Here is a 24038-nt window from a genome sequence, read left to right on the forward strand (position 1 = left end):
TTACTTAATGTTAGATCCCTCACTTCAAAGGCAGTCATAGTCAATGAACTCATCACTGATCATAATCTTGATGTGATTGGCCTGACTGAAACATGGCTTAAGCCTGATGAATTTGCTGTGTTAAATGAGGCCTCACCTCCTGGTTACACTAGTGACCATATTCCCGTGCATCCCGCAAAGGCGGAGGTGTTGCTAACATTTACGATAGCAAATTTCAATTTACAAAAAAAAAAATGACGTTTTCATCTTTCGAGCTTCTAGTCATGAAATCTATGCAGCCTACTCAATCACTTTTTATAGCTACTGTTTACAGGCCTCCTGGGCCATATACAGCGTTCCTCTCTGAGTTTCCTGAATTCCTATCAGACCTTGTAGTCATAGCAGATCATATTCTAATTTTTGGTGATTTTAATATTCACATGGAGAAGTCCACAGACCCACTCCAAAAGTCTTTCGGAGCCATTATCGACTCAGTGGGTTTTGTCCAACATGTCTCTGGACCTACTCACTGCCACAGTCATACTCTGGACCTAGTTTTGTCCCATGGAATAAATGTTGTAGATCTTAATGTTTTTCCACAAAATCCTGGACTATCGGACCACCATTTTATTACGTTTGCAATCGCAACAAATAATCTGCTCAGACCCCAACCAAGGAGCATCAAAAGTCGTGCTATAAATTCTCAGACAACACAAAAATTCATTGATGCCCTTCCAGACTCCTTCTGCCTACCCAAGGACGTCAGAGGACAAAAATCAGTTAACCACTTAACTGAGGAACTCAATTTAACCTTGCGCAATACCCTAGATGCAGTTGCACCCCTAAAAACGAAAAACATTTGTCATAAGAAACTAGCTCCCTGGTATACAGAAAATACCCGAGCTTTGAAGCAAGCTTCCAGGAAATTGGAACGGAAATGGCGCCACACCAAACTGGAAGTCTTCCGACTAGCTTGGAAAGACAGTACCGTGCAGTACCGAAGAGCCCTCACTGCTGCTCGATCATCCTACTTTTCCAAATTAATCGAGGAAAATAAGAACAATCCAAAATTTCTTTTTGATACTGTTGCAAAGCTAACTAAAAAGCAGCATTCCCCAAGAGAGGATGGTTTTCACTTCAGCAGTGATAAATTCATGAACTTCTTTGAGGAAAAGATCATGACCATTAGAAAGCAAATTACGGACTCCTCTTTGAATCTGCGTATTCCTCCAGGGCTTAGCTGTCCTGGATCTGCACAGCTCTGCGAGGGCCTGGGATCGGGAGAACACTTAAGTGTTTTAGTACTATATCTCTTGACACAATGATGAAAATAATCATGGCCTCTAAACCTTCAAGCTGCATACTGGATCCTATTCCTACTAAACTGCTGGAAGGAGCTGCTTCCTGTGCTTGGCCCTCCTATGTTGAACATAATAAACAGCTCTCTATCCACCGGATGTGTACCAAACTCACTAAAAGTGGCAGTGATAAAGCCTCTCTTGAAAAAGCCAAACCTTGACCCGGAAAATATAAAAAACTATCGGCCTATATCGAATCTTCCATTCCTCTCAAAAATTTTAGAAAAAGCTGTTGCGCAGCAACTCACTGCCTTTCTGAAGACAAACAATGTATACGAAATGCTTCAGTCTGGTTTTAGACCCCATCATAGCACTGAGACTGCACTTGTGAAGGTGGTAAATGACCTTTTAATGGCGTCAGACCGAGGCTCTGCATCTGTCCTCGTGCTACTAGACCTTAGTGCTGCCTTTGACACCATCGATCACCACATTCTTTTGGAGAGACTGGAAACCCAAATTGGTCTACACGGACAAGTTCTGGCCTGGTTTAGATCCTACCTGTCGGAAAGATATCAGTTTGTCTCTGTGAATGGTCTGTCCTCCGACAAATCAACTGTACATTTCGGTGTTCCTCAAGGTTCCGTTTTAGGACCACTATTGTTTTCACTATATATTTTACCTCTTGGGGATGTTATTCGAAAACATAATGTTAACTTTCACTGCTATGCGGATGACACACAGCTGTACATTTCAATGAAGCATGGTGAAGCCCCAAAATTGCCCTCGCTAGAAGCCTGTGTTTCAGACATAAGGAAGTGGATGGCTGAAAACTTTTTACTTTTAAACTCGGACAAAACAGAGAGTGCTTGTACTAGGTCCCAAGAAACAAAGAGATCTTCTGTTAAATCTGACAATTCATCTTGATGGTTGTAAAGTCGTCTCAAATAAAACTGTGAAGGACCTAGGCGTTACTCTTGACCCTGATCTCTCTTTTGACGAACATATCAAGACTGTTTCAAGGACAGCTTTTTTCCATCTACGTAACATTGCAAAAATCAGAAATTTTCTGTCCAAAAAATGATGCAGAAAAATTAATCCATGCATTTGTTACTTCTAGATTAGACTACTGCAATGCTCTATTTTCCGGCTACCCGGATAAAGCACTAAATAAACTTCAGTTAGTGCTAAATACGGCTGCTAGAATCCTGACTAGAACCAAGAAATTTGATCATATTACTCCAGTGCTAGCTTCCCTACACTGGCTTCCTGTTAAGGCAAGGGCTGATTTCAAGGTTTTACTGTTAACCTATAAAAAAGCGTTACATGGGCTTGCTCCTACCTATCTTTCCGAGTTGGTCCTGCCGTACATACCAATACGTACGCTACGGTCACAAGACGCAGGCCTCCTAATTGTCCCTAGAATTTCTAAGCAAACAGCGGGAGGCAGGGCTTTCTCCTATAGATCTCCATTTTTATGGAACAGTCTGCCTACCCATGTGAGAGACGCAGACTCGGTCTCAACCTTTAAGTCTTTACTGAAGACTTATCTCTTCAGTAGGTCATATGATTGAGTGTAGTCTGGCCCAGGAGTGTGAAGGTGAACGGAAAGGCTGGAGCAACGAACAGCCCTTGCTGTCTCTGCCGGGCGGTTCCCCTCTCCACTGGGTTTCTCTGCCTCTAACCCTGTTGCAGGGCTGAGTCACTGGCTTGCTGGTGCTCTTTCATGCCGTCCCTGGGAGGGGGTGCGTCACTTGAGTGGGTTGAGTTACTGACGTGATCTTCCTGTCTGGGTTGGCGCCCCCCCTTGGTTTGTGCTGTGGTGGAGACCTCTGTGGGCTATACTCGGCCTTGTCTCAGGATTGTAAGTTGGTGGTTGGGGATATCCCTCTAGTGGTGCGGGGCTGTGCTTTGGCGGAGTGGGTGGGGTTATATCCCTTCCTGTTTGGCCCTGTCCGGGGTTTCTTCGGATGGGGCCACAGTGTCTCCGGACCGCTCCTGTCTCAGCCTCCAGTATTTATGCTGCAGTAGTTTATGTGTCGGGGGGCTGGGGTTAGTTGGTTATACCTGGAGTACTTCTCCTGTCTTATCCAGTGTCCTGTGTGAATTTAAGTATGCTCTCTCTAATTCTCTCGTTCTCTCTTTCTCTCTGAGAACCTGAGCCCCTAGGACCATACGTCAGGACTACCGGGCATGATGACACCTTGCTGTCCCCAGTCCGCCTGGCCTTGCTGCTATTCCAGTTTAAACTGTTCTGCCTGCGGTTATGGAACCCCTACCTGTCCCAGACCTGCTGTTTTAAACTCTAATGATCGGCTATGAAAAGCCAACTGAGATTTATTCCTGATTATTATTTGACCATGCTTGTCACTTATGAACATTTTTGAACATCTTGGCATGGTTCTGTTATAACCTCCACCCGGCACAGCCAGAAGAGGACTGGCCACCCCTCATAGCCTGGTTCCTCTCAGGTTTCTTCCTAGGTTTTGCCTTTCTAGGAGTTTTCCCTAGCCACCGTGCTTCTACACCTGCATTACTAGCTGTTTGGGGTTTTAGGCTGGGTTTCTGTACAGCACTTCGAGATATTAGCTGATGTAAGAAGGGCTATATAAAATAAAATTGATTGATTGATTGATTGATTGATTAGGCAGAACCAGCTGGTGGGTGTTTCTGACACTCTGAAGATAATTTCAAAGTGTGATGTTATTTTGGCATATAGAGTCTCTCTCTCTCTCTCTCTCTCTCTCTCTCTCTCTCTCTCTCTCTCTCTCTCTCTCTCTCTCTCTCTCTCTCTCTCTCTCTCTCTCTCTCTCTCTCTCTATCCTCTCTCTGCATATGTAGTGCACTTTAATATGAATGGTAAGGGAGAGGGTGAATAGTCAATAATATGAATGGTAAGGAGGAGAGGGGGAATAGTGGTAATAATAATAATATGAATGGTAAGGGGGAGAGGGGGAATAGTGGTAATAATAATAATATGAATGGTAAAGGGGAGAGGGGGAATAGTGGTAATAATAATAATTGAATGGTAAGGAGGAGAGGGGAATAGTGGTAATAATAATAATATGAATGGTAAGGGGAGAGGGGGAATAGTGGTAATAATAATAATATGAATGGTAAGGGGGAGAGGGGAATAGTGGTAATAATAATAATATGAATGGTAAGGGAGAGGGGGAATAGTGGTAATAATAATAATATGAATGGTAAGAGGAGAGGGGGAATAGTGGTAATAATAATAATATGAATGGTAAGGGGAGAGGGGAATAGTGGTAATAATAATAATATGAATGGTAAGGGAGAGGGGGAATAGTGGTAATAATAATAATATGAATGGTAAGGGAGAAGGGGAATAGTGGTAATAATAATAATATGAATGGTAAGGGAGAGAGGGGAATAGTGGTAATAATAATAATATGAATGGTAAGGGGAGAGGGGGAATAGTGGTAATAATAATAATATGAATGGTAAGGGAGAGAGGGGAATAGTGGTAATAATAATAATATGAATGGTAAGAGAGGGGAATAGTGGTAATAATAATAATATGAATGGTAAGGGGAGAGGGGAATAGTGGTAATAATAATAATATGAATGGTAAGGGGAGGGGGAATAGTGGTAATAATAATAATTGAATGGTAAGGGAGAGGGGGAATAGTGGTAATAATAATAATATGAATGGTAAGGGAGAGGGGAATAGTGGTAATAATAATAATATGAATGGTAGGGGAGAGGGGAATAGTGGTAATAATAATATGAATGGTAAGGGGAGAGGGGAATAGTGGTAATAATAATAATATGAATGGTAAGGGAGAGGGGGAATAGTGGTAAGTAATAATAATATGAATGGTAAGGGAGAGGGGGAATAGTGGTAATAATAATAATATGAATGGTAAGGGAGAGGGGGAATAGTGGTAATAATAATAATATGAATGGTAAGGGGAGAGGGGGAATAGTGAGTAATAATAATATGAATGGTAAGGGAGAGGGGGAATAGTGGTAATAATAATAATATGAATGGTAAGGGGAGAGGGGAATAGTGGTAATAATAATAATATGAATGGTAAGGGGAGAGGGGAATAGTGGTAATAATAATAATATGAATGGTAAGGGGAGGGGAATAGTGGTAATAATAATAATAATATGAATGGTAAGGGGAGAGGGAATAGTGGTAATAATAATAATATGAATGGTAAGGGAGAGGGAATAGTGGTAATAATAATAATATGAATGGTAAGGGGAGAGGGGAATAGTGGTAATAATAATAATATGAATGAAGGGGAGAGGGAATAGTGGTAATAATAAGAATATGAATGGTAAGGGAGAGGGGGGAATAGTGGTAATAATAATAATATGAATGGTAAGGGGATAGGGGGAATAGTGGTAATAATAATAATATGAATGGTAAGGGGAGGGGAATAGTGGTAATATATAAATGAATGGTAAGGGGGAGAGGGGAATAGTGGTAATAATAATATGAATGGTAAGGGGAGAGGGGAATAGTGGTAATAATAATAATATGAATGGTAAGGAGAGGGGGAATAGTGGTAATAATAATAATATGAATGGTAAGGGGAGAGGGGAATAGTGGTAATAATAATATGAATGGTAAGGGGAGAGGGGAATAGTGGTAATAATAATAATATGAATGGTAAGGGGGAGAGGGAATAGTGGTAATATAATAATATGAATGGTAAGGGGGAAGGGAATATGGGTAATAATAATAATATGAATGGTAAGGGGAGAGGGGAATAGTGGTAATAATACATATGAATGGTAAGGGAGAGGGGAATAGTGGTAATAATAATAATATGAATGGTAAGGGAGAGGGGAATAGTGGTAATAATAATAGATGAATGGTAAGGGAGAGGGGGAATAGTGGTAATAATAATAATATGAATGGTAAGGGGAGAGGGGAATAGTGGTAATAATAATATGAATGGTAAGGGGAGAGGGAAATAGTGGTAATAATAATAATATGAATGGTAGAAGGGAGAGGGGGAATAGTGGTAATAATAATAATATGAATGGTAAGGGGGAGAGGGGAATAGTGGTAATAATAATAATATGAATGGTAAGGGAGAGGGGAATAGTGGTAATAATAATAATATGAATGTAAGGGAGAGGGGAATAGTGGTAATAATAATAATATGAATGGTAAGGAAGAGGGAATAGTGGTAATAATAATATGAATGGGGAGAGGGAAATAGTAGTAATAATAATGAATGGTAAAGGGGAGAGGGGGAATAGTGGTAATAATAATAATATGAATGGTAAGGGGAGAGGGGAATAGTGGTAATAATAATATGAATGGTAAGGGAGAGGGGGAATAGTGGTAATAATAATAATACGAATGGTAAAGGGGGAGAGGGAATAGTGGTAATAATAATAATATGAATGGTAAGGGGAGAGGGGGAATAGTGGTAATAATAATAATATGAATGGTAAGGAGAGGGAATAGTGGTAATAATAATAATATGAATGGTAAGGAGAGGGGAATAGTGGTAATAATAATAATATGAATGGTAAGGGGAGAGGGAAATAGTGGTAATAATAATGGTAGGAGAGGGGAATAGTGGTAATAATAATACGAATGGTAAGGGAGAGGGGGAATAGTGGTAATAATAATAATATGAATGGTAAGGGGAGAGGGGAATAGTGGTAAATAATAATATGAATGGTAAGGGGGAGAGGGAATAGTGGTAATAATAATAATGAATGGTAAGGGGAGAGGGAATAGTGGTAAAATAATATGAATGGTAAGGGAGAGGGAATAGTGGTAATAATAATATGATATGAATGGTAAGGGGAGAGGGGGAATAGTGGTAATAATAATAATATGAATGGTAAGTGAGAGGGGGAATAGTGGTAATAATATATATGAATGGTAAGGGGGAGAGGGGGAATAATGGTAATAATAATAATATGAATGGTAGAGGAGAGGAATAGTGGTAATATAATAAATGAATGGTAAGGGGGAGAGGGGAATAGTGGTAATAATAATAATATGAATGGTAAGGGGGAGAGGGGAATAGTGGTAATAATAATAATATGAATGGTAAGGGGAGAGGGAAATAGTGGTAATAATAATATGAATGGTAAGGGAGAGGAATAGTGGTAATAATAATAATATGAATGGTAAGAGAGGGGAATAGTGGTAATAATAATAATAGAATGGTAAGGGAGAGGGGAATAGTGGTAATAATAATAATATGAATGGTAAGGGAGAGGGAATAGTGGTAATAATAATAATATGAATGGTAAGGAGAGGGGAATAGTGGTAATAATAATAATATGAATGGTAGGGGAGAGGGGGAATAGTGGTAATAATAACAATATGAATGGTAAGGGAGAGGGGAATAGTGGTAACAATAATAATATGAATGGTAAGGGGGAGAGGGGAATAGTGGTAATAATAATAATATGAATGGTAAGGGAGAGGGAATAGTGGTAATAATAATAATATGAATGGTAAGGGAGAGGGGGAATAGTGGTAATAATAATAATGAATGGTAAGGGGAGAGGGGGAATAGTGGTATAATAATAATATGAATGGTAAGGAGAGGGGAATAGTGGTAATAATAATAATATGAATGGTAAGGGGAGAGGGAATAGTGGTAATAATAATAATATGAATGGTAAAGGGGAGAGGGGAATAGTGGTAATAATAATAATATGAATGGGGAGAGGGGAATAGTGGTAATAATAATAATAAGAATGGTAAGGGGAGAGGGGAATAGTGGTAATAATAATAATATGAATGGTAAGGGAGAGGGGAATAGTGGTAATAATAATATGAATGGTAGGGGGAGAGGGGAATAGTGGTAATAATAATAATATGAATGGTAAGGGGAGAGGGGAATAGTTATTTATAATATGAATGGTAAGGGGAGAGGGAATAGTAGTAATAATAATACTGAATGGTAGGGAGAGGGAACAGTGGTAATAATAATAATGAATGGTAAGGAGAGTGGGGAATAGTGGTAATAATAATAATATGAATGGTAAAGGGAGAGGGAAATAGTGGTAATAATAATATGAATGGTAAGGGGAGAGGGGAATAGTGGTAATAATAATAATATGAATGGTAAGGGAGAGGGGGAATAGTGGTAATAATAATAATATGAATGGTAAGGGGAGAGGGGGAATAGTGGTAATAATAATAATATGAATGGTAAGGGGGAGAGGGGGAATAGTGGTAATAATAATAATATGAATGGTAAGGGGAGAGGGGGAATAGTGGTAATAATAATAATATGAATGGTAAGGGGGAGAGGGGGAATAGTGGTAATAATAATAATATGAATGGTAAGGGGAGAGGGGGAATAGTGGTAATAATAATATATGAATGGTAAGTGGAGAGGGGGAATAGTGGTAATAATAATAATATGAATGGTAAGGGGAGAGGGGAATAGTGTAATAATAATAATATGAATGGTAAGGGAGAGGGGGAATAGTGGTAATAGAGAGACTTTGGAGAGACTGGAAACCCAAATTGGTCTACACGGACAAGTTCTGGCCTGGTTTAGATCCTACCTGTCGGAAAAGATATCAGTTTGTCTCTGTGAATGGTCTGTCCTCCGACAAATCAACTGTACATTTCGGTGTTCCTCAAGGTTCCGTTTAGGACCACTATTGTTTCACTATATATTTTACCTCTTGGGGATGTTATTCGAAAACATAATGTTAACTTTCACTGCTATGCGGATGACACACAGCTGTACATTTCAATGAAGCATGGTGAAGCCCCCAAAATTGCCCTCGCTAGAAGCCTGTGTTTCAGACATAAGGGAAGTGGATGGCTGAAAACTTTTACTTTTAAACTCGGACAAAACAGAGATGCTTGTACTAGGTCCCAAGAAACAAAGAGATCTTCTGTTAAATCTGACAATTCATCTTGATGGTTGTAAGTCGTCTCAAATAAAACTGTGAAGGACCTAGGCGTTACTCTTGACCCTGATCTCTCTTTTTGACGAACATATCAAGACTGTTTCAAGGACAGCTTTTTTCCATCTACGTAACATTGCAAAAAATCAGAAATTTTCTGTCCAAAAATGATGCAGAAAAATTAATCCATGCATTTGTTACTTCTAGATTAGACTACTGCAATGCTCTATTTTCCGCTACCCGGATAAAGCACTAAATAAACTTCAGTTAGTAGCTAAATACGGCTGCTAGAATCTGACTAGAACCAAGAAATTTGATCATATTACTCCAGTGCTAGCTTCCCTACACTGGCTTCCTGTTAAGGCAAGGGCTGATTTCAAGGTTTTACTGTTAACCTATAAAGCCGTTACATGGGCTTGCTCCTACCTATCTTTCCGAGTTGGTCCTGCCGTACATACCAATACGTACGCTACGGTCACAAGACGCAGGCCTCCTAATTGTCCCTAGAATTTCTAAGCAAACAGCGGGAGGCAGGGCTTTCTCCTATAGATCTCATTTTTATGGAACAGTCTGCCTACCCATGTGAGAGACGCAGACTCGGTCTCAACCTTTAAGTCTTTACTGAAGACTTATCTCTTCAGTAGGTCATATGATTGAGTGTAGTCTGGCCCAGGAGTGTGAAGGTGAACGGAAAGGCTGGAGCAACGAACAGCCCTTGCTGTCTCTGCCGGGCGGTTCCCCTCTCCACTGGGGTTCTCTGCCTCTAACCCTGTTGCAGGGGCTGAGTCACTGGCTTGCTGGTGCTCTTCATGCCGTCCCTGGGAGGGGTGCGTCACTTAGTGGGTTGAGTTACTGACGTGATCTTCCTGTCTGGGTTGGCGCCCCCTTGGTTTGTGCTGTGGTGCGAGACCTCTGTGGGCTATACTCGGCCTTGTCTCAGGATTGTAAGTTGGTGGTTGGGGATATCCCTCTAGTGGTGCGGGGGCTGTGCTTTGGCGGAGTGGGTGGGGTTATATCCTTCCTGTTTGGCCCTGTCCGGGTTTCTTCGGATGGGGCCACAGTGTCTCCGGACCGCTCCTGTCTCAGCCTCCAGTATTTATGCTGCAGTAGTTTATGTGTCGGGGGGCTGGGGTTAGTTGGTTATACCTGGAGTACTTCTCCTGTCTTATCCAGTGTCCTGTGTGAATTTAAGTATGCTCTCTCTAATTCTCTCGTTCTCTCTTTCTCTCTGAGAACCTGAGCCCTAGGACCATACGTCAGGACTACCGGGCATGATGACACCTTGCTGTCCCCAGTCCGCCTGGCCTTGCTGCTATTCCAGTTTAAACTGTTCTGCCTCGCGGTTATGGAACCCCTACCTGTCCCAGACCTGCTGTTTTAAACTCTAATGATCGGCTATGAAAAAGCCAACTGAGATTTATTCCTGATTATTATTTGACCATGCTTGTCACTTATGAACATTTTTGAACATCTTGGCATGGTTCTGTTATAACCTCCACCCGGCACAGCCAGAAGAGGACTGGCCACCCCTCATAGCCTGGTTCCTCTCTAGGTTTCTTCCTAGGTTTTGCCTTTCTAGGGAGTTTTTCCTAGCCACCGTGCTTCTACACCTGCATTACTAGCTGTTTGGGGTTTTAGGCTGGGTTTCTGTACAGCACTTCGAGATATTAGCTGATGTAAGAAGGGCTATATAAAATAAAATTGATTGAATAATAATATGAATGGTAAGGGGGAGAGGGGAATAGTGGTATAATAATAATATGAATGGTAAGGGAGAGGGGAATAGTGGTAATAATAATAATAAGAATGGTAAGGGGGAGAGGGGAATAGTGGTAATAATAATAATATGAATGGTAAGGGAGAGGGGAATAGTGGTATATAATAATATGAATGGTAAGGAGAGGGGGAATAGTGGTAATAATAATAATAGAATGGTAAGGGAGGGGGAATAGTGGTAATAATAATAATATGAATGGTAAGGGAGGAGGGAATAGTGGTAATAATAATAATAATATGAATGGTAAGGGAGAGGGGAATAGTGGTAATAATAATATGAATGGTAAGAGGAGAGAATAGTGGTAATAATAATAATATGAATGGTAAGAGGAGAGGGAATAGTGTAATAATATGAATGGTGGGGAGAGGGGGAATAGTGGTAATAATAATAATATGAATGGTAAGGAGAGGGGAATAGTGAGTAATAATAATAACATGAATGGTAAGGGGAGGGGGAATAGTGGTAATAATAATAATATGAATGGTAAGGGGGAGAGGGGAATAGTGGTATAATAATAATATGAATGGTAAAGGGAGAGGGGAATAGTAGTAATAATAATATATGAATGGTAAGGGGGAGAGGGGGAATAGTGGTAATAATAATAATATGAATGGTAAGGGAGAGGGGAATAGTGGTAATAATAATATGAATATAAGGGGAGAGGGGGAATAGTGGTAATAATAATATGAATGGTAAGGGGGAGAGGAAATAGTGATAATAATAATAATATGAATGGTAAGGGGAGAGGGGAATAGTGGTAATAATAATAATATGAATGGTAAGAGAGAGGGGGAATAGTGGTAATAATAATAATATGAATGGTAAGGGGAGAGGGTAGTGGTAATAATAATAATATGATAGTAAGGGGGAGGGGGAATAGTGGTAATAATAATAATATGAATGGTATAGGGGAGAGGGGAATAGTGGTAATAATAATAATATGAATGGTAAGGGGAGAGGGGAATAGTGGTAATAATAATATGAATGGTAAGGGAGAGGGGAATAGTGGTAATAATAATAATATGAATGGTAGAGAGAGGGAATAGTGGTATAATAATATGAATGGTAAGGGGAGAGGGGGAATAGTGGTAATAATAATAACATGAATGGTAAGGGGAGAGGGGAATAGTGGTAATAATAATAATATGAATGGTAAGGGGAGAGAGGGAATAGTGGTAATAATAATAATATGAATGGTAAGGGGAGAGGGGAATAGTGAGCAATAATAATATGAATGGTAAGGGAGAGGGGAATAGTGGTAATAATAATAATATGAATGGTAGGGAGAGGGGGAATAGTGGTAATAATAATAATTGAATGGTAAGGGAGAGGGGAATAGTGGTAATAATAATAATATGAATGGTAAGGGAGAGGGGGAATAGTGGTAATAATAATAATATGAATGGTAAGGGGGAGAGGGGGAATAGTGGTAATAATAATAATATGAATGGTAAGGAGAGGGGGAATAGTGGTAATAATAATAATATGAATGGTAAAGGGGAGAGGGGGAATAGTGGTAATAATAATAATATGAATGGTAAGGGGGAGAGGGAATAGTAGTAATAATAATATGAATGGTAAGGGGAGAGGGGAATAGTGGTAATAATAATAATATGAATGGTAAGGGGGAGAGGGGGAATAGTGGTAATAATAATAATATGAATGGTAAGGGGAGAGGGGAATAGTAGTAATAATAATATGAATGGTAAGGGAGAGGGGAATAGTGGTAATAATAATAATATGAATGGTAAGGAGAGGGGAATAGAATAATAATAATATGAATGGTAAGGGGAGAGGGGGGAATAGTGGTAATAATAATATGAATGGTAAGGGGAGAGGGGAATAGTGGCAATAATAATAATATGAATGGTAAGAGAGAGGGGAATAGTGGTAATAATAATAATATGAAGGTAAGGGAGAGGGGGAATAGTGGTAATAATAATATGAATGGTAAGGGGAGAGGGGGGAATAGTGGTAATAATAATAATATGAATGGTAAGGAGAGGGGGAATAGTGGTAATAATAATAATATGAATGGTAAGGGGAGAGGGGAATAGTGTAATAATAATAATATGAATGGTAAGGGAGAGGGGGAATAGTGGTAATAATAATATGAATGGTAAGGAGAGGAATAGTGGTAATAATAATAATATGAATGGTAAGAGGAGAGGGGGAATAGTAGTAATAATAACATGAATGGTAAGGGAGAGGGAATAGTGGTAATAATAATAATATGAATGGTAAGGAGAGGAATAGTAGTAATAATAATAATATGAATGGTAAGGAGAGGGAATAGTGGTAATAATAATATGAATGGTAAGAGAGGATAGTATAATATAGATGGTAAGGGAGAGGGGAATAGTGGTAATAATAATAATATGAATGGTAAGGGGAGAGGGGGAATAGTGGTAATATAATAATATGAATGGTAAGGGGAGAAGGGGGAATAGTAGTAATAATAATAACATGAATGGTAAGGGAGAGGGGGAATAGTGGTAATAATAATAATATGAATGGTAAGGAGAGGGGAATAGTGGTAATAATAATAATATGAATGGTAAGGGGGGAATAGTGAATAATAATAATATGAATGGTAAGGGGAGAGGGGAATAGTGGTAATAATAATAATATGAATGGTAAGGGGAGAGGGAATAGTGTAATAATAATAATATGAATGGTAAGGAGAGGAATAGTAGTAATATAAACATGAATGGTAAGGGGAGGGGGGAATAGTGGTAATAATAATATGAATGCAGTAAGAGAGGGGAATAGTGGTAATAATAATAATATGAATGGTAAGGGAGAGAGGGGAATAGTGGTTAATAATAATATGAATGGTAAGGGAAGAGGGGAATAGTGGTAATAATAATAATATGAATGGTAAGGGGGAGAGGGGGAATAGTGGTAATAATAATAATATGAATGGTAAGGAGAGGGGGAATAGTGGTAATAATAATAATATGAATGGTAAGGGAGAGGGGAATAGTGGTAATAATAATAATATGAATGGTAAGGGGGAGAGGGGAATAGTGGTAATAATAATAATATGAATGGTAGAGAGGGGAATAGTGGTAATAATAATAATATGAATGGTAAGGGGAGAGGGGGGAATAGTGGCAATAATAATAATATGAATGGTAAGGAGAGGGGAATAGTGGTAATAATAATAATATGAATGGTAAGGGGGAGAGGGGAATAGTGGTATATAATAATAAATGAATGGTAAGGGAGAGGGGAATAGTGGTAATAATAATAATATGAATGGTAAGGGGGAGAGGGGAATAGTGGTAATAATAATAATATGAATGGTAAGGGGAGAGGGGAATAGTGGTAATAATAATAATATGAATGGTAAGGAGAGGGGAATAGTGGTAATAATAATAATGAATGGTAAGGGGAGGGGAATAGTGGTAATAATAATAATATGAATGGTAAGGGGAGAGGGGAATAGTGGTAATAATAATAATATGAATGGTAAGGGGGAGAGGGGAATAGTGGTAATAATAATAATATGAATGGTAGAGAGGGGGAATAGTGGTAATAATAATATGAATGGTAGAGAGGGGAATAGTGGTAAGTAATAATAATATGAATGGTAAGGGAGAGGGAATAGTGGTAATAATAATATGAATGGTAAGGGGAGAGGGGGAATAGTGGTAATAATAATAATATGAATGGTAAGGAGAGGGGAATAGTGGTAATAATAATAATATGAATGGTAAGGAGAGAGGGGAATAGTGGTAATATAATAATATGAATGGTAGGAGAGAGGAATAGTGGTAATAATAATGAATGGTAAGGGGAGAGGGAATAGTGGTAATAATAATAATATGAATGGTAAGGGGAGAGGGGAATAGTGGTAATAATAATAATATGAATATGGTAAGGAGAGGGAATAGTGGTAATAATAATAATATGAATGGTAAGGGGAGAGGGGAATAGTGTAATAATAATAATATGAATGTAGTGGAGAGGGGGAATAGTAGTAATAATAATAATATGAATGGTAAGGGAGAGGGGAATAGTGGTACAATAATAATATGAATGGTATGAGAGGGGAATAGTGGTAATAATAATAATATGAATGAGTAAGGAGAGGGGGAATAGTGGTAATAATAACATGAATGGTAAGGGGGAAGAGGGAATAGTGGTAATAATAATAATATGAATGGTAAGGGAGAGGGGAATAGTGGTAATAATAATATGAATGGTAAGGGGAGAGGGGGAATAGTGGTAATAATAATAATATGAATGGTAAGGGAGGGGAATAGTGGTAATAATAATATGAATGGTAAGGGGAGAGGGGGAATAGTGGTAATAATAATAATATGAATGGTAAGGGAGAGGGGGAATAGTGGTAATAATAATAATATGAATGGTAAGGGGAGAGGGGAATAGTGGTAATAATAATAATGAATGGTAAGGGGAGAGGGAATAGTGGTAATAATAATAATATGAATGGTAAGGGAGAGAGGAATAGTGGTAATAATAATATGAATGGTAAGGGGAGAGGGGGAATAGTGGTAATAATAATACATATGAATGGTAAGAGAGAGGGGAATAGTGGTAATAATAATAATATGAATGGTAAGGGGGAGAGGGGAATAGTGAGTAATAATAATAATATGAATGGTAAGGGAGAGGGGGAATAGTGGTAATAATAATAATATGAATGGTAGGGGGAGAGGGGGAATAGTGTAATAATAATAACATGAATGGTAAGGGGAGAGGGGGAATAGTGGTAATAATAATAATAATGAAATGGTAAGAGAGGGGAATAGTGGTAATAATAATAATATGAATGGTAAGAGAGGGGGAATAGTGGTAATAATAATAATATGAATGGTAAGGGGAGAGGGGAATAGTGGTAATAATACTAATATGAATGGTAAGGAGAGGAATAGTGGTAATAATAATAATATGAATGGTAAGGAGAGGGAATAGTGGTAATAATAATAATATGAATGGTAAGGGAGAGGGGAATAGTGGTAATAATAATAATATGAATGGTAAGGGAGAGGGGAATAGTGGTAATAATAATAATATGAATGGTAAGAGGAGAGGGGGAATAGTGGTAATAATAATAATATGAATGGTAAGGGGAGGGGAATAGTGGTAATAATAATAATATGAATGGTAAGGGGAGAGGGGAATAGTGGTATAATAATAATATGAATGGTAAGGGAGAGGGAATAGTGGTAATAATAATAATATGAATGGTAAGGGAGAGGGGAATAGTGGTAATAATAATAATAGAATGGAGAGAGGAATAGGTAATAATAATATGAATGGTAAGGGGAGAGGGGAATAAGTGGTAATAATAATAATATGAATGGTAAGGGAGGGGGGAATAGTGAAGTAATAAATAATAATTGAATGGTAAGGAGAGAGGGAATAGTGGTAATAATAATAATGAATGGTATGAGAGAGAGGGGAATAGTGGTAATAATAATAATATGAATGGTAAGGGAGAGGGGAATAGTGGTAATAATAATAATGAATGGTAGGGAGAGGGAATAGTGGTAATAATAATATGAATGGTAAGGGAGAGGGGAATAGTGGTAATAATAATAATATGAATGGTAAGAGAGGGGGAATAGTGGTAATAATAATAATATGAATGGTAAGGGGGAGAGGGAATAGTGGTAATAATAATAATATGAATGGTAAGGGAGAGGGAATAGTAATAATAATAATATGAATGGTAAGGGAGAGGGGGAATAGTGGTAATAATAATATGAATGGTAAGGGGAGAGGGGAATAGTGGTACAATAATAATAATATGAATGGTGGGGGAATAGTGGTAATAATAATAGAATGGTAGAGGGGGAATAGTGGTAATAATAATAATATGAATGTAAGGGAGAGGGAATAGTGGTAATAATAATAATATGAATGGTAAGGGGAGAGGGGGAATAGTGGTAATAATAATAATGTATGAATGGTAAGGGGAGAGGGAATAGTGGTAATAATAATAATATGAATGAGGAGAGAGGGAATAGTGGTAATAATAATAATATGAATGGTAAGGGGAGAGGAATAGTGGTAATAATAATATGAATGGTAAGGGGAGAGGGGGAATAGTGGTAATAATAATAATATGAATGGTAAGGAGAGGGGAATAGTGGTAATAATATTAATAGTATAATAGATAGAAGGGAGAGGGAATAGTAATAATAATATATGAATGGTAAGGGGAGAGAATATGGAGGAATAGTGGTAATAATAATAATGAATGGTAAGGGAGAGGGGGAATAGTGGTAATAATAATAATATGAATGGTAAGGAGAGGGGGAATAGTGGTAATAATAATAATATGAATGGTAAAGGGAGAGGGGAATAGTGGTAATAATAATAATATGAATGGTAAGGGGGAGAGGGGAATAGTGGTATATAAATATGAATGGTAAGGGGAGAGGGGGAATAGTGGTAATAATAATAATATGAATGGTAAGGGGAGAGGGGAATAGTAGTAATAATAATATATATGAATGGTAAGGGGAGAGGGGGAATAGTAGTACAATAATAATAATGAATTGGTAAGGGGAGAGGGGAATAGTGGTATTAATAATATGAATGGTAAGAGAGGGGGAATAGTGGTAATAATAATAATATGAATGGTAAGGGAGAGGGGAATAGTGGTAATAATAATAATAAGAATGGTAAGGGGGAGAGGGGGAATAGTGGTAATAATAATAATATGAATGGTAAGGGGGAGAGGGGGAATAGTGGTAATAATAATAATATGAATGGTAAGGGGGAGAGGGGGAATAGTGGTAATAATAATATGAATGGTAAGGAGAGGAATAGTGGTAATAATAATAATATGAATGGTAAGTAGAGGGGAAATAGTTAATAATAATATGAATGGTAAAGAGAATAGTGTTAATAATAATATGAATGGTAAGGGAGAGGGGAATAGTGGTAATAATAATAATATGAATGGTAAGGGGAGAGGGGGAATAGTGGTAACAATAATAATATGAATGGTAAGGGGAAGAGGGGAATAGTAGTAATAATAATATGAATGGTAAGGGGGAGAGGGGGAATAGTGGTAATAATAATAGATAGTGGAGAGGGAATAGTGGTAGTAATAATGAATGGTAAGGGGAGATAGTGGTATAATAATAATATGAATGGTAAGGGAGAGGGGAATATGTAATAATAATAATATGAATGGTAAGGAGAGAATAGTAGTATGTAATAATAATGTAAGGGGGAGAGGGGGAATAGTGGCAATAATAATATGAATGGTAAGGGGAGAGGGGGAAATAGTGGTAATAATAATATATGAATGGTAAAGGGGAGAGGGGGAATAGTGGTAATAATAATAATATGAATGGTATTAGGGAGGGAATAGTGGTAATAATAATAATATGAATGGTAAGGGGGAGAGGGAATAGTGGTAATAATAATATGAATGGTAAGAGGGAATAGTGGTAATAATTAATATGAATGGTAGGTGAGAGGGGAATAGTGGTAATAATAATAATATGAATGGTAAGGGGGAGAAAGTAGTAATAATAATATGAATGGTAAGAGAGGGGGAATAGTAAGTATATACATGAATGGTATGAGGAGGGGAATAGTGGTAATAATAATAATATGAATGGTAAGGGGAGAGGGGGAATAGTGGTAAATAATAATACGAATGGTAAGGGGAGAGGGAATAGTGGTAATAATAATAATATGAATGGTAAAGGGAGAGGGGGAATAGTGGTAATAATAATATATGAATGGTGAGGAAATAGTCGTAGTATAATAATATGAATGGTAGGGGGGAGAGGGAATAGTGGTAATAATAATATGAATGGTAAGGGGGAGAGGGGAATAGTGGTAATAATAATATGAATGGTAAGGGGAGAGGGGGAATAGTGGTAATAATAATAATATGAATGGTAAGGGGGAGAGGGGGAATAGTGGTAATAATAATAATATGAATGGTAAGGGGAGAGGGGAATAGTGGTAATAATAATAATATGAATAGTAAGGGGAGAGGGAATAGTGGTAATAATAATAATATGAATGGTAAGGGGAGAGGGGGAATAGTGATAATAATAATATGAATGGTAAGGGAGAGGGGGAATAGTGGTAATAATAATAATATGAATGGTAAGGAGAGGGGAATAGTGGTAATAATATGAATGGTAAGTAGGGAGAGGGGAATAGTGTAATAATAATAATATGATAGTAAAGGAGAGGGAATAGTGGTAATAATAATAATAATGAATGGTAAGAGAGGGAATAGTGGTAATAATAATATAATAGTAAGGGGAGAAGGGAATAGTAAGTAATAATAATAATATGAATGGTAGTGAGAGGGGAATAGTGGTAATAATAATAATATGAATGTAAGGGGAGAGGGAATAGTGGAATAATAATAATATGAATGGTAAGGAGAGGGAGATAGTAGTAATAATATGAATAGTGAGAGGAGAGGAATAGTGGTAATAATAATAATATGATGTAAGGGGGAGAGGGAATAGTGGTAATAATAATAATAGTGGAGGAGTGGAATAGTATAATATGAATGGGGGAGGGGAATAGTGGTAATAATAATATGAATGTAGAAGAGAGGGGAATAGTGGTATATAATAATATGAATAAGGGGAGGGGAATAGTAGTAATAATAATAACTATGAATGGGAGAGAATAGTAGTATAAATAATAAGATGAATGTAAATAAGGAGAGGAATAGTGGTAATTAATAATAATACTGAATGGTAAGAGAGAGGGGAATAGTGGTAATAATAATAATATGAATGGTAAGGGGGAGAGGAATAGTGGGTAAATAATAATATGAATGATAGTAAGAGAGGGGAATAGTGTATATATAATGAATGGTAAGAGATGGGAATAAATGGTGTATTAATAATATGAATGGTAAGGAGAGGGGGAATAGTGTAACAATAATAATATGAATGGTAAGGGGGAGGGGGAATATCGTAGTAATAATAATAATAAGGAATTATATGAAGGTGGAGAGGGGAATAGTGGTAAAATAATTATAAGGGGAGAGGGGAATAGTGGTAATAATAATATGAATGGTAAGGGGGAGAGGGGGAATAGTGGTAATAATAATACCCCCAACAGCTGTGTCATTCCATAATTGGTTGGAAAAACGTCCTGTTTCAACTCCTCCCCTTTCATTATTTACAGAAATACAAATAAACAAACAAAGAACAAATACATAAAATAATGAATAAATAATGAATAAATAATGAATAAATAAATAGTAATTAAGGAGGAGTAATACAACACACTAACTCCCACCCCTACCTGGGTTGTCCGTGGCGTGGAGTGATGCATTCTGGTAGTGCGAGCGTGCATCCGAACAGCATGATGTGTCTGTAGCAGCCGAGCCGATGTAAATAGGAGAAGAACTTGAGAAACATGTCAACCTCCGAGTCCCTCACCACCGCTACCGCCGGGGACTGAGACGTCTGGTTATAGGGAAGCATGGTGCACTGAGGTTCTGAGATGAGGAGACAGTCTGTAGGGGGTTTGGGTTAGACAGAGAGACAGAGAGCAAGAGAGGGGGAGAGGGGACAGAGAGAGAGAGAAAGAGAGAGAGAGAGGAGAGGGGACAGAGAGAGAGAGAGATAGAAAGAGAGAGAGAGAGAGGAGAGGGACGAGAGAGAGAGAGAGGGAGGAGAGGGGACAGAGAGAGAGAGAGAGAGGGGAGAGAGGACAAGAGAGAGAGAGAGAGAGAGGTGAGAGGGGACAGAGAGAGAGAGAGAGAGAGAGAGAGAGAGACAGAGAGAGAGAGAGAGAGAGAGAGGGGAGAGACAGAGAGAGAGACACTAGCCAGAGCGAGAGAGGAGAGGACAGACAGAGAGAGAGATAGAAAGAGAGAGAGAGAGGGAGGAGAGAGAGATGAGCGATGAGACGAGGGAGCGAGAGAGGAGGAGAGAGAGGGGAGAGAGAGAGGTGGGGAGAGAGGTGGGAGAGGAATCGTTAGAACATAAGATAATAATACTAATATATGCCATTTAGCAGATGCTTTGATCCAAAGCGACTTTCATGTTTTAGTATGGGTGGCCTCAGCAGGAATCAAAACCACGATTCTGCCAGTGCAACTGACCCACACACCGGACCACATCAAGGAACAGTCTAGTAGCAGACCTCTCTCTCCAATATTTCTCCGTCCAGACCCCTCTCTCTAGACATCGTCAGGTGAAGAGAAGAGAGAGTACTTCTGGTTAATGGACATAGTGTTTTAGCGTAGTTCTCGTTCTCTCTCTCTCTCTCTCTCTCTCTCTCTCTCTCTCCCTCTCTCCCTCTCTCCCTCTCCCTCTCCCTCTCATTGTTATTCCCCTGCTCTTTTTCAAAGTCACAGAGAGAGGAAGGGAAAGAGAGAAAGGAAGAAGAATATTCCAGAGATGTATTCAATTATTTATCTTTATGGCCTCTCTCTCCTGGAGTGTGTGTTTCAGAATTCAGCCCATCGTCTCCACGACGATAGAGGACGCAGACAGCAAATGTGATGCGTCCTGCACGCACACACACACACAGACACACACACACACAGACACACACACACATACAGAATGACTTCTAATAATGTGATTGACCTCTGAAGGTAGAAGACCAAAACTATACAGAGTATAATTGATGGAGAGACAGAGATACATACAAATTAGGATCTGGCTTCAAATACTTGAATCAGTTATAGAACCCATTGCCCTTTATGGTTGTGAGGTCTGGGGTCCGCTCACCAACCAAGAATTCACTAAATGGGACAAACAACAAATTGAGACTCTGCAAAAACATCCTCCAGGTACAACGTAAAACACCAAATAATGCATGCAGAGCAGAATTAGGCCGATACCCGCTAATTATCAAAATCCAGAAACGAGCCGTTAAATTCTACAACCACCAAAAAGGAAGCGATTCCCAAACACCTTGACTTTTTCCACATTTTGTTACGTTACAGCCTTATTCTAAAATGACTTAAATAAATAAAAAAATCCTCATCAATCAACACACAACACCACGAAATGACAAAGCAAAAACAGGTTTTTAGAAATGTTAGCAAATAAAATATAAAATACCCTATTTACATAAGCAACACTACCCATCCAACCTGACAGAGCTTGAGAGGATCTGCAGAGGAATGGCAGAAACTCCCTAAATACAGGTGTGCCAAGCTGTTTGAGGCGTCACCCAAGAAGACCTCGAGCTGTAATCGCTACCAAAGGTGCTTCAACAATGTACTGAGTAAAGTGTCTGAATACTTATGTAAATGTGATATTTCAATTTTATAAATACCTGTTTTTGCTTGGTCATTATGGGGCATTGTGGGGCATTGTGGGTAGATTGATCAGGGGGGAAATTATTTAATACATTTTTAGAATAAAGCTGTAACGTAACAAAATGTGTGGGTCTGAATACTTTCCGCGTGCACTGTATTTCCCTCAGATTACAGCGATCCACAAATCATTTTAAAACAAATCCAATTTTGATAAACTCCCTTATCTACTGGGTGAAATACCACAGTGTGCCATCACAGCAGCAAGATGTGTGACCTGTTGCCACAAAGAAAAGGCAACCAGTGAAAACAAACACCATTGTAAATACAACTCCATATTTATGTTGATTTATCCATTTGTACTTTTAACTATTTTGCATCGTTTACATAACACTGTATAGACATAATATGACATTTGAAAGGTCTTTATTATTTTGGAACTTCAGTGTAATGTTTACTGTTAATATTATTTCACTTTTGGAAGAGAGAGAGAGCGAGAGAGAGAGAGATAGGAAGAGAGAGAGATGGGAGAGAGAGAGAGAGAGATAAGAGAGAGAGGAGAGAGAGAGAGAGAGAGCGAGACGAGAGAGAGAAGAGAGAGAGAGAGAGAGAGAGAGAGAGACAGAGAGAGAGAGACAGAGAGAGAGATGGGGAGGAGAGAGAGAGAGAGAGAGAGAGACCGAGACCTAGAAAGAGAGAGAGAGAGAGAGAGAGAGAGAGAGAGAGAGAGAGAGAGATAGAGAAAGAGAGAGATAAAGAGAGATGGGAGAGAGAGAGAGATGAGAGAGAGAGAGAGAGGAGATGAGAAGAGAGAGAGATCAGAGAGAGAGAGAGATGGAAGAGAGAGAGAGAGATAGAGAGAGAGAAGATAAAGAGAGAGAGCGATGGGAAGAGAGAGAGAGAGAGATAAGAGAGAGAGAGAGATCGGAAGAGAGAGAGAGAACAGAGAGAGAGACAGAGAGAGAGAGAGAGAGAGAGAGACAGAGAGACAGAGAGACAGAGAGACAACCAAATGAAGAAGACGAAACATAGAGATAAGACAGAGAAAACAGAGAAGAGACATAGAGAAAGTATAGAAGAGACATAGAAGAGAACATAGAAGAGATTTACATAGAAGAAGACATAGAGAGAACATTTAGAGAGAGAGAGCACACTAGAGAGGAGAGACATAGAGAGAGAGAGGTCTTACCCTGGTTGGAGGCGGGACTAGAAGGATCTTGGGTGGTGCTGATTGGCCAGGCGGTGCCCAATGTCGTCATAGAGGTTACCCAATCACGAGGGTGTGTGTAAACCATGGTGGGAGCATTTGTGGAAGAGGAGGAAGAGGAGGAGGAAGAGGAGGAGGAGTGAGTAGCAGTAGTATTGTCAGTGTGTGGAATATAGTGAGTTCCAGTTCGGTTGAGGTTGTGTTCACGTTCGGGTCGGTCTGTGGTCGCGGTCATATCCACGGTACCGGTAGGTCCAGTAGCATTAGGGTTAACTTAGGGGAGGTCACCCCCAGGCAGTGTCCGTGGAGAGAGGGAATGGGCGTACCGTAGAGGGGTCCGACTCTCCTGATTCCATTCCCAAAAAGAAAACATTCCCAAAGATTCCTGAAACACACAGGATGAATCTTATAGTCTATATATTGAAGAGATACATGTTCTGATAACAGTTGTAATGGTCAGGGAGATTCCTGATGTGGAATAGAGTTCCATGTAGTCATGGTTCTATGTGGCACTGTGCGCCTCCCATATACGTTGTGATGTCAGGGAGAATTGAAGCGATATATGTTGTGATGGTACACAAAGAGAACAGGAATAATGTGTGTGTCAGTTATGTTATATAAATATGGGAGGGATAACCACCTGTTGGG

The 24038-nt window shown here is 38.8% G+C and overlaps 1 protein-coding gene across 1 annotated transcript in view; it reads right to left on the bottom strand.

Annotated features, from left to right (window-relative positions):
- The window catches only part of corin (corin, serine peptidase), a 122359-nt gene extending 98708 nt beyond the window's left edge, over positions 1-23651 (bottom strand). The window contains exons 1-2 of the mRNA XM_045221717.1: positions 23373-23651; positions 20212-20425 (exon numbers count right to left, since the gene is read on the bottom strand). Coding sequence (XP_045077652.1) covers positions 20212-20425; positions 23373-23625 — 467 coding nt within the window. The 5' untranslated portion in view covers positions 23626-23651. The remainder of the gene's footprint in view (positions 1-20211; positions 20426-23372) is intronic.
- Positions 23652-24038: the final 387 nt, after the last annotated feature.

The sequence above is a fragment of the Coregonus clupeaformis genome, chromosome 8, assembly GCF_020615455.1.
Source record: "Coregonus clupeaformis isolate EN_2021a chromosome 8, ASM2061545v1, whole genome shotgun sequence".
Lineage (NCBI taxonomy): Eukaryota > Metazoa > Chordata > Actinopteri > Salmoniformes > Salmonidae > Coregonus > Coregonus clupeaformis.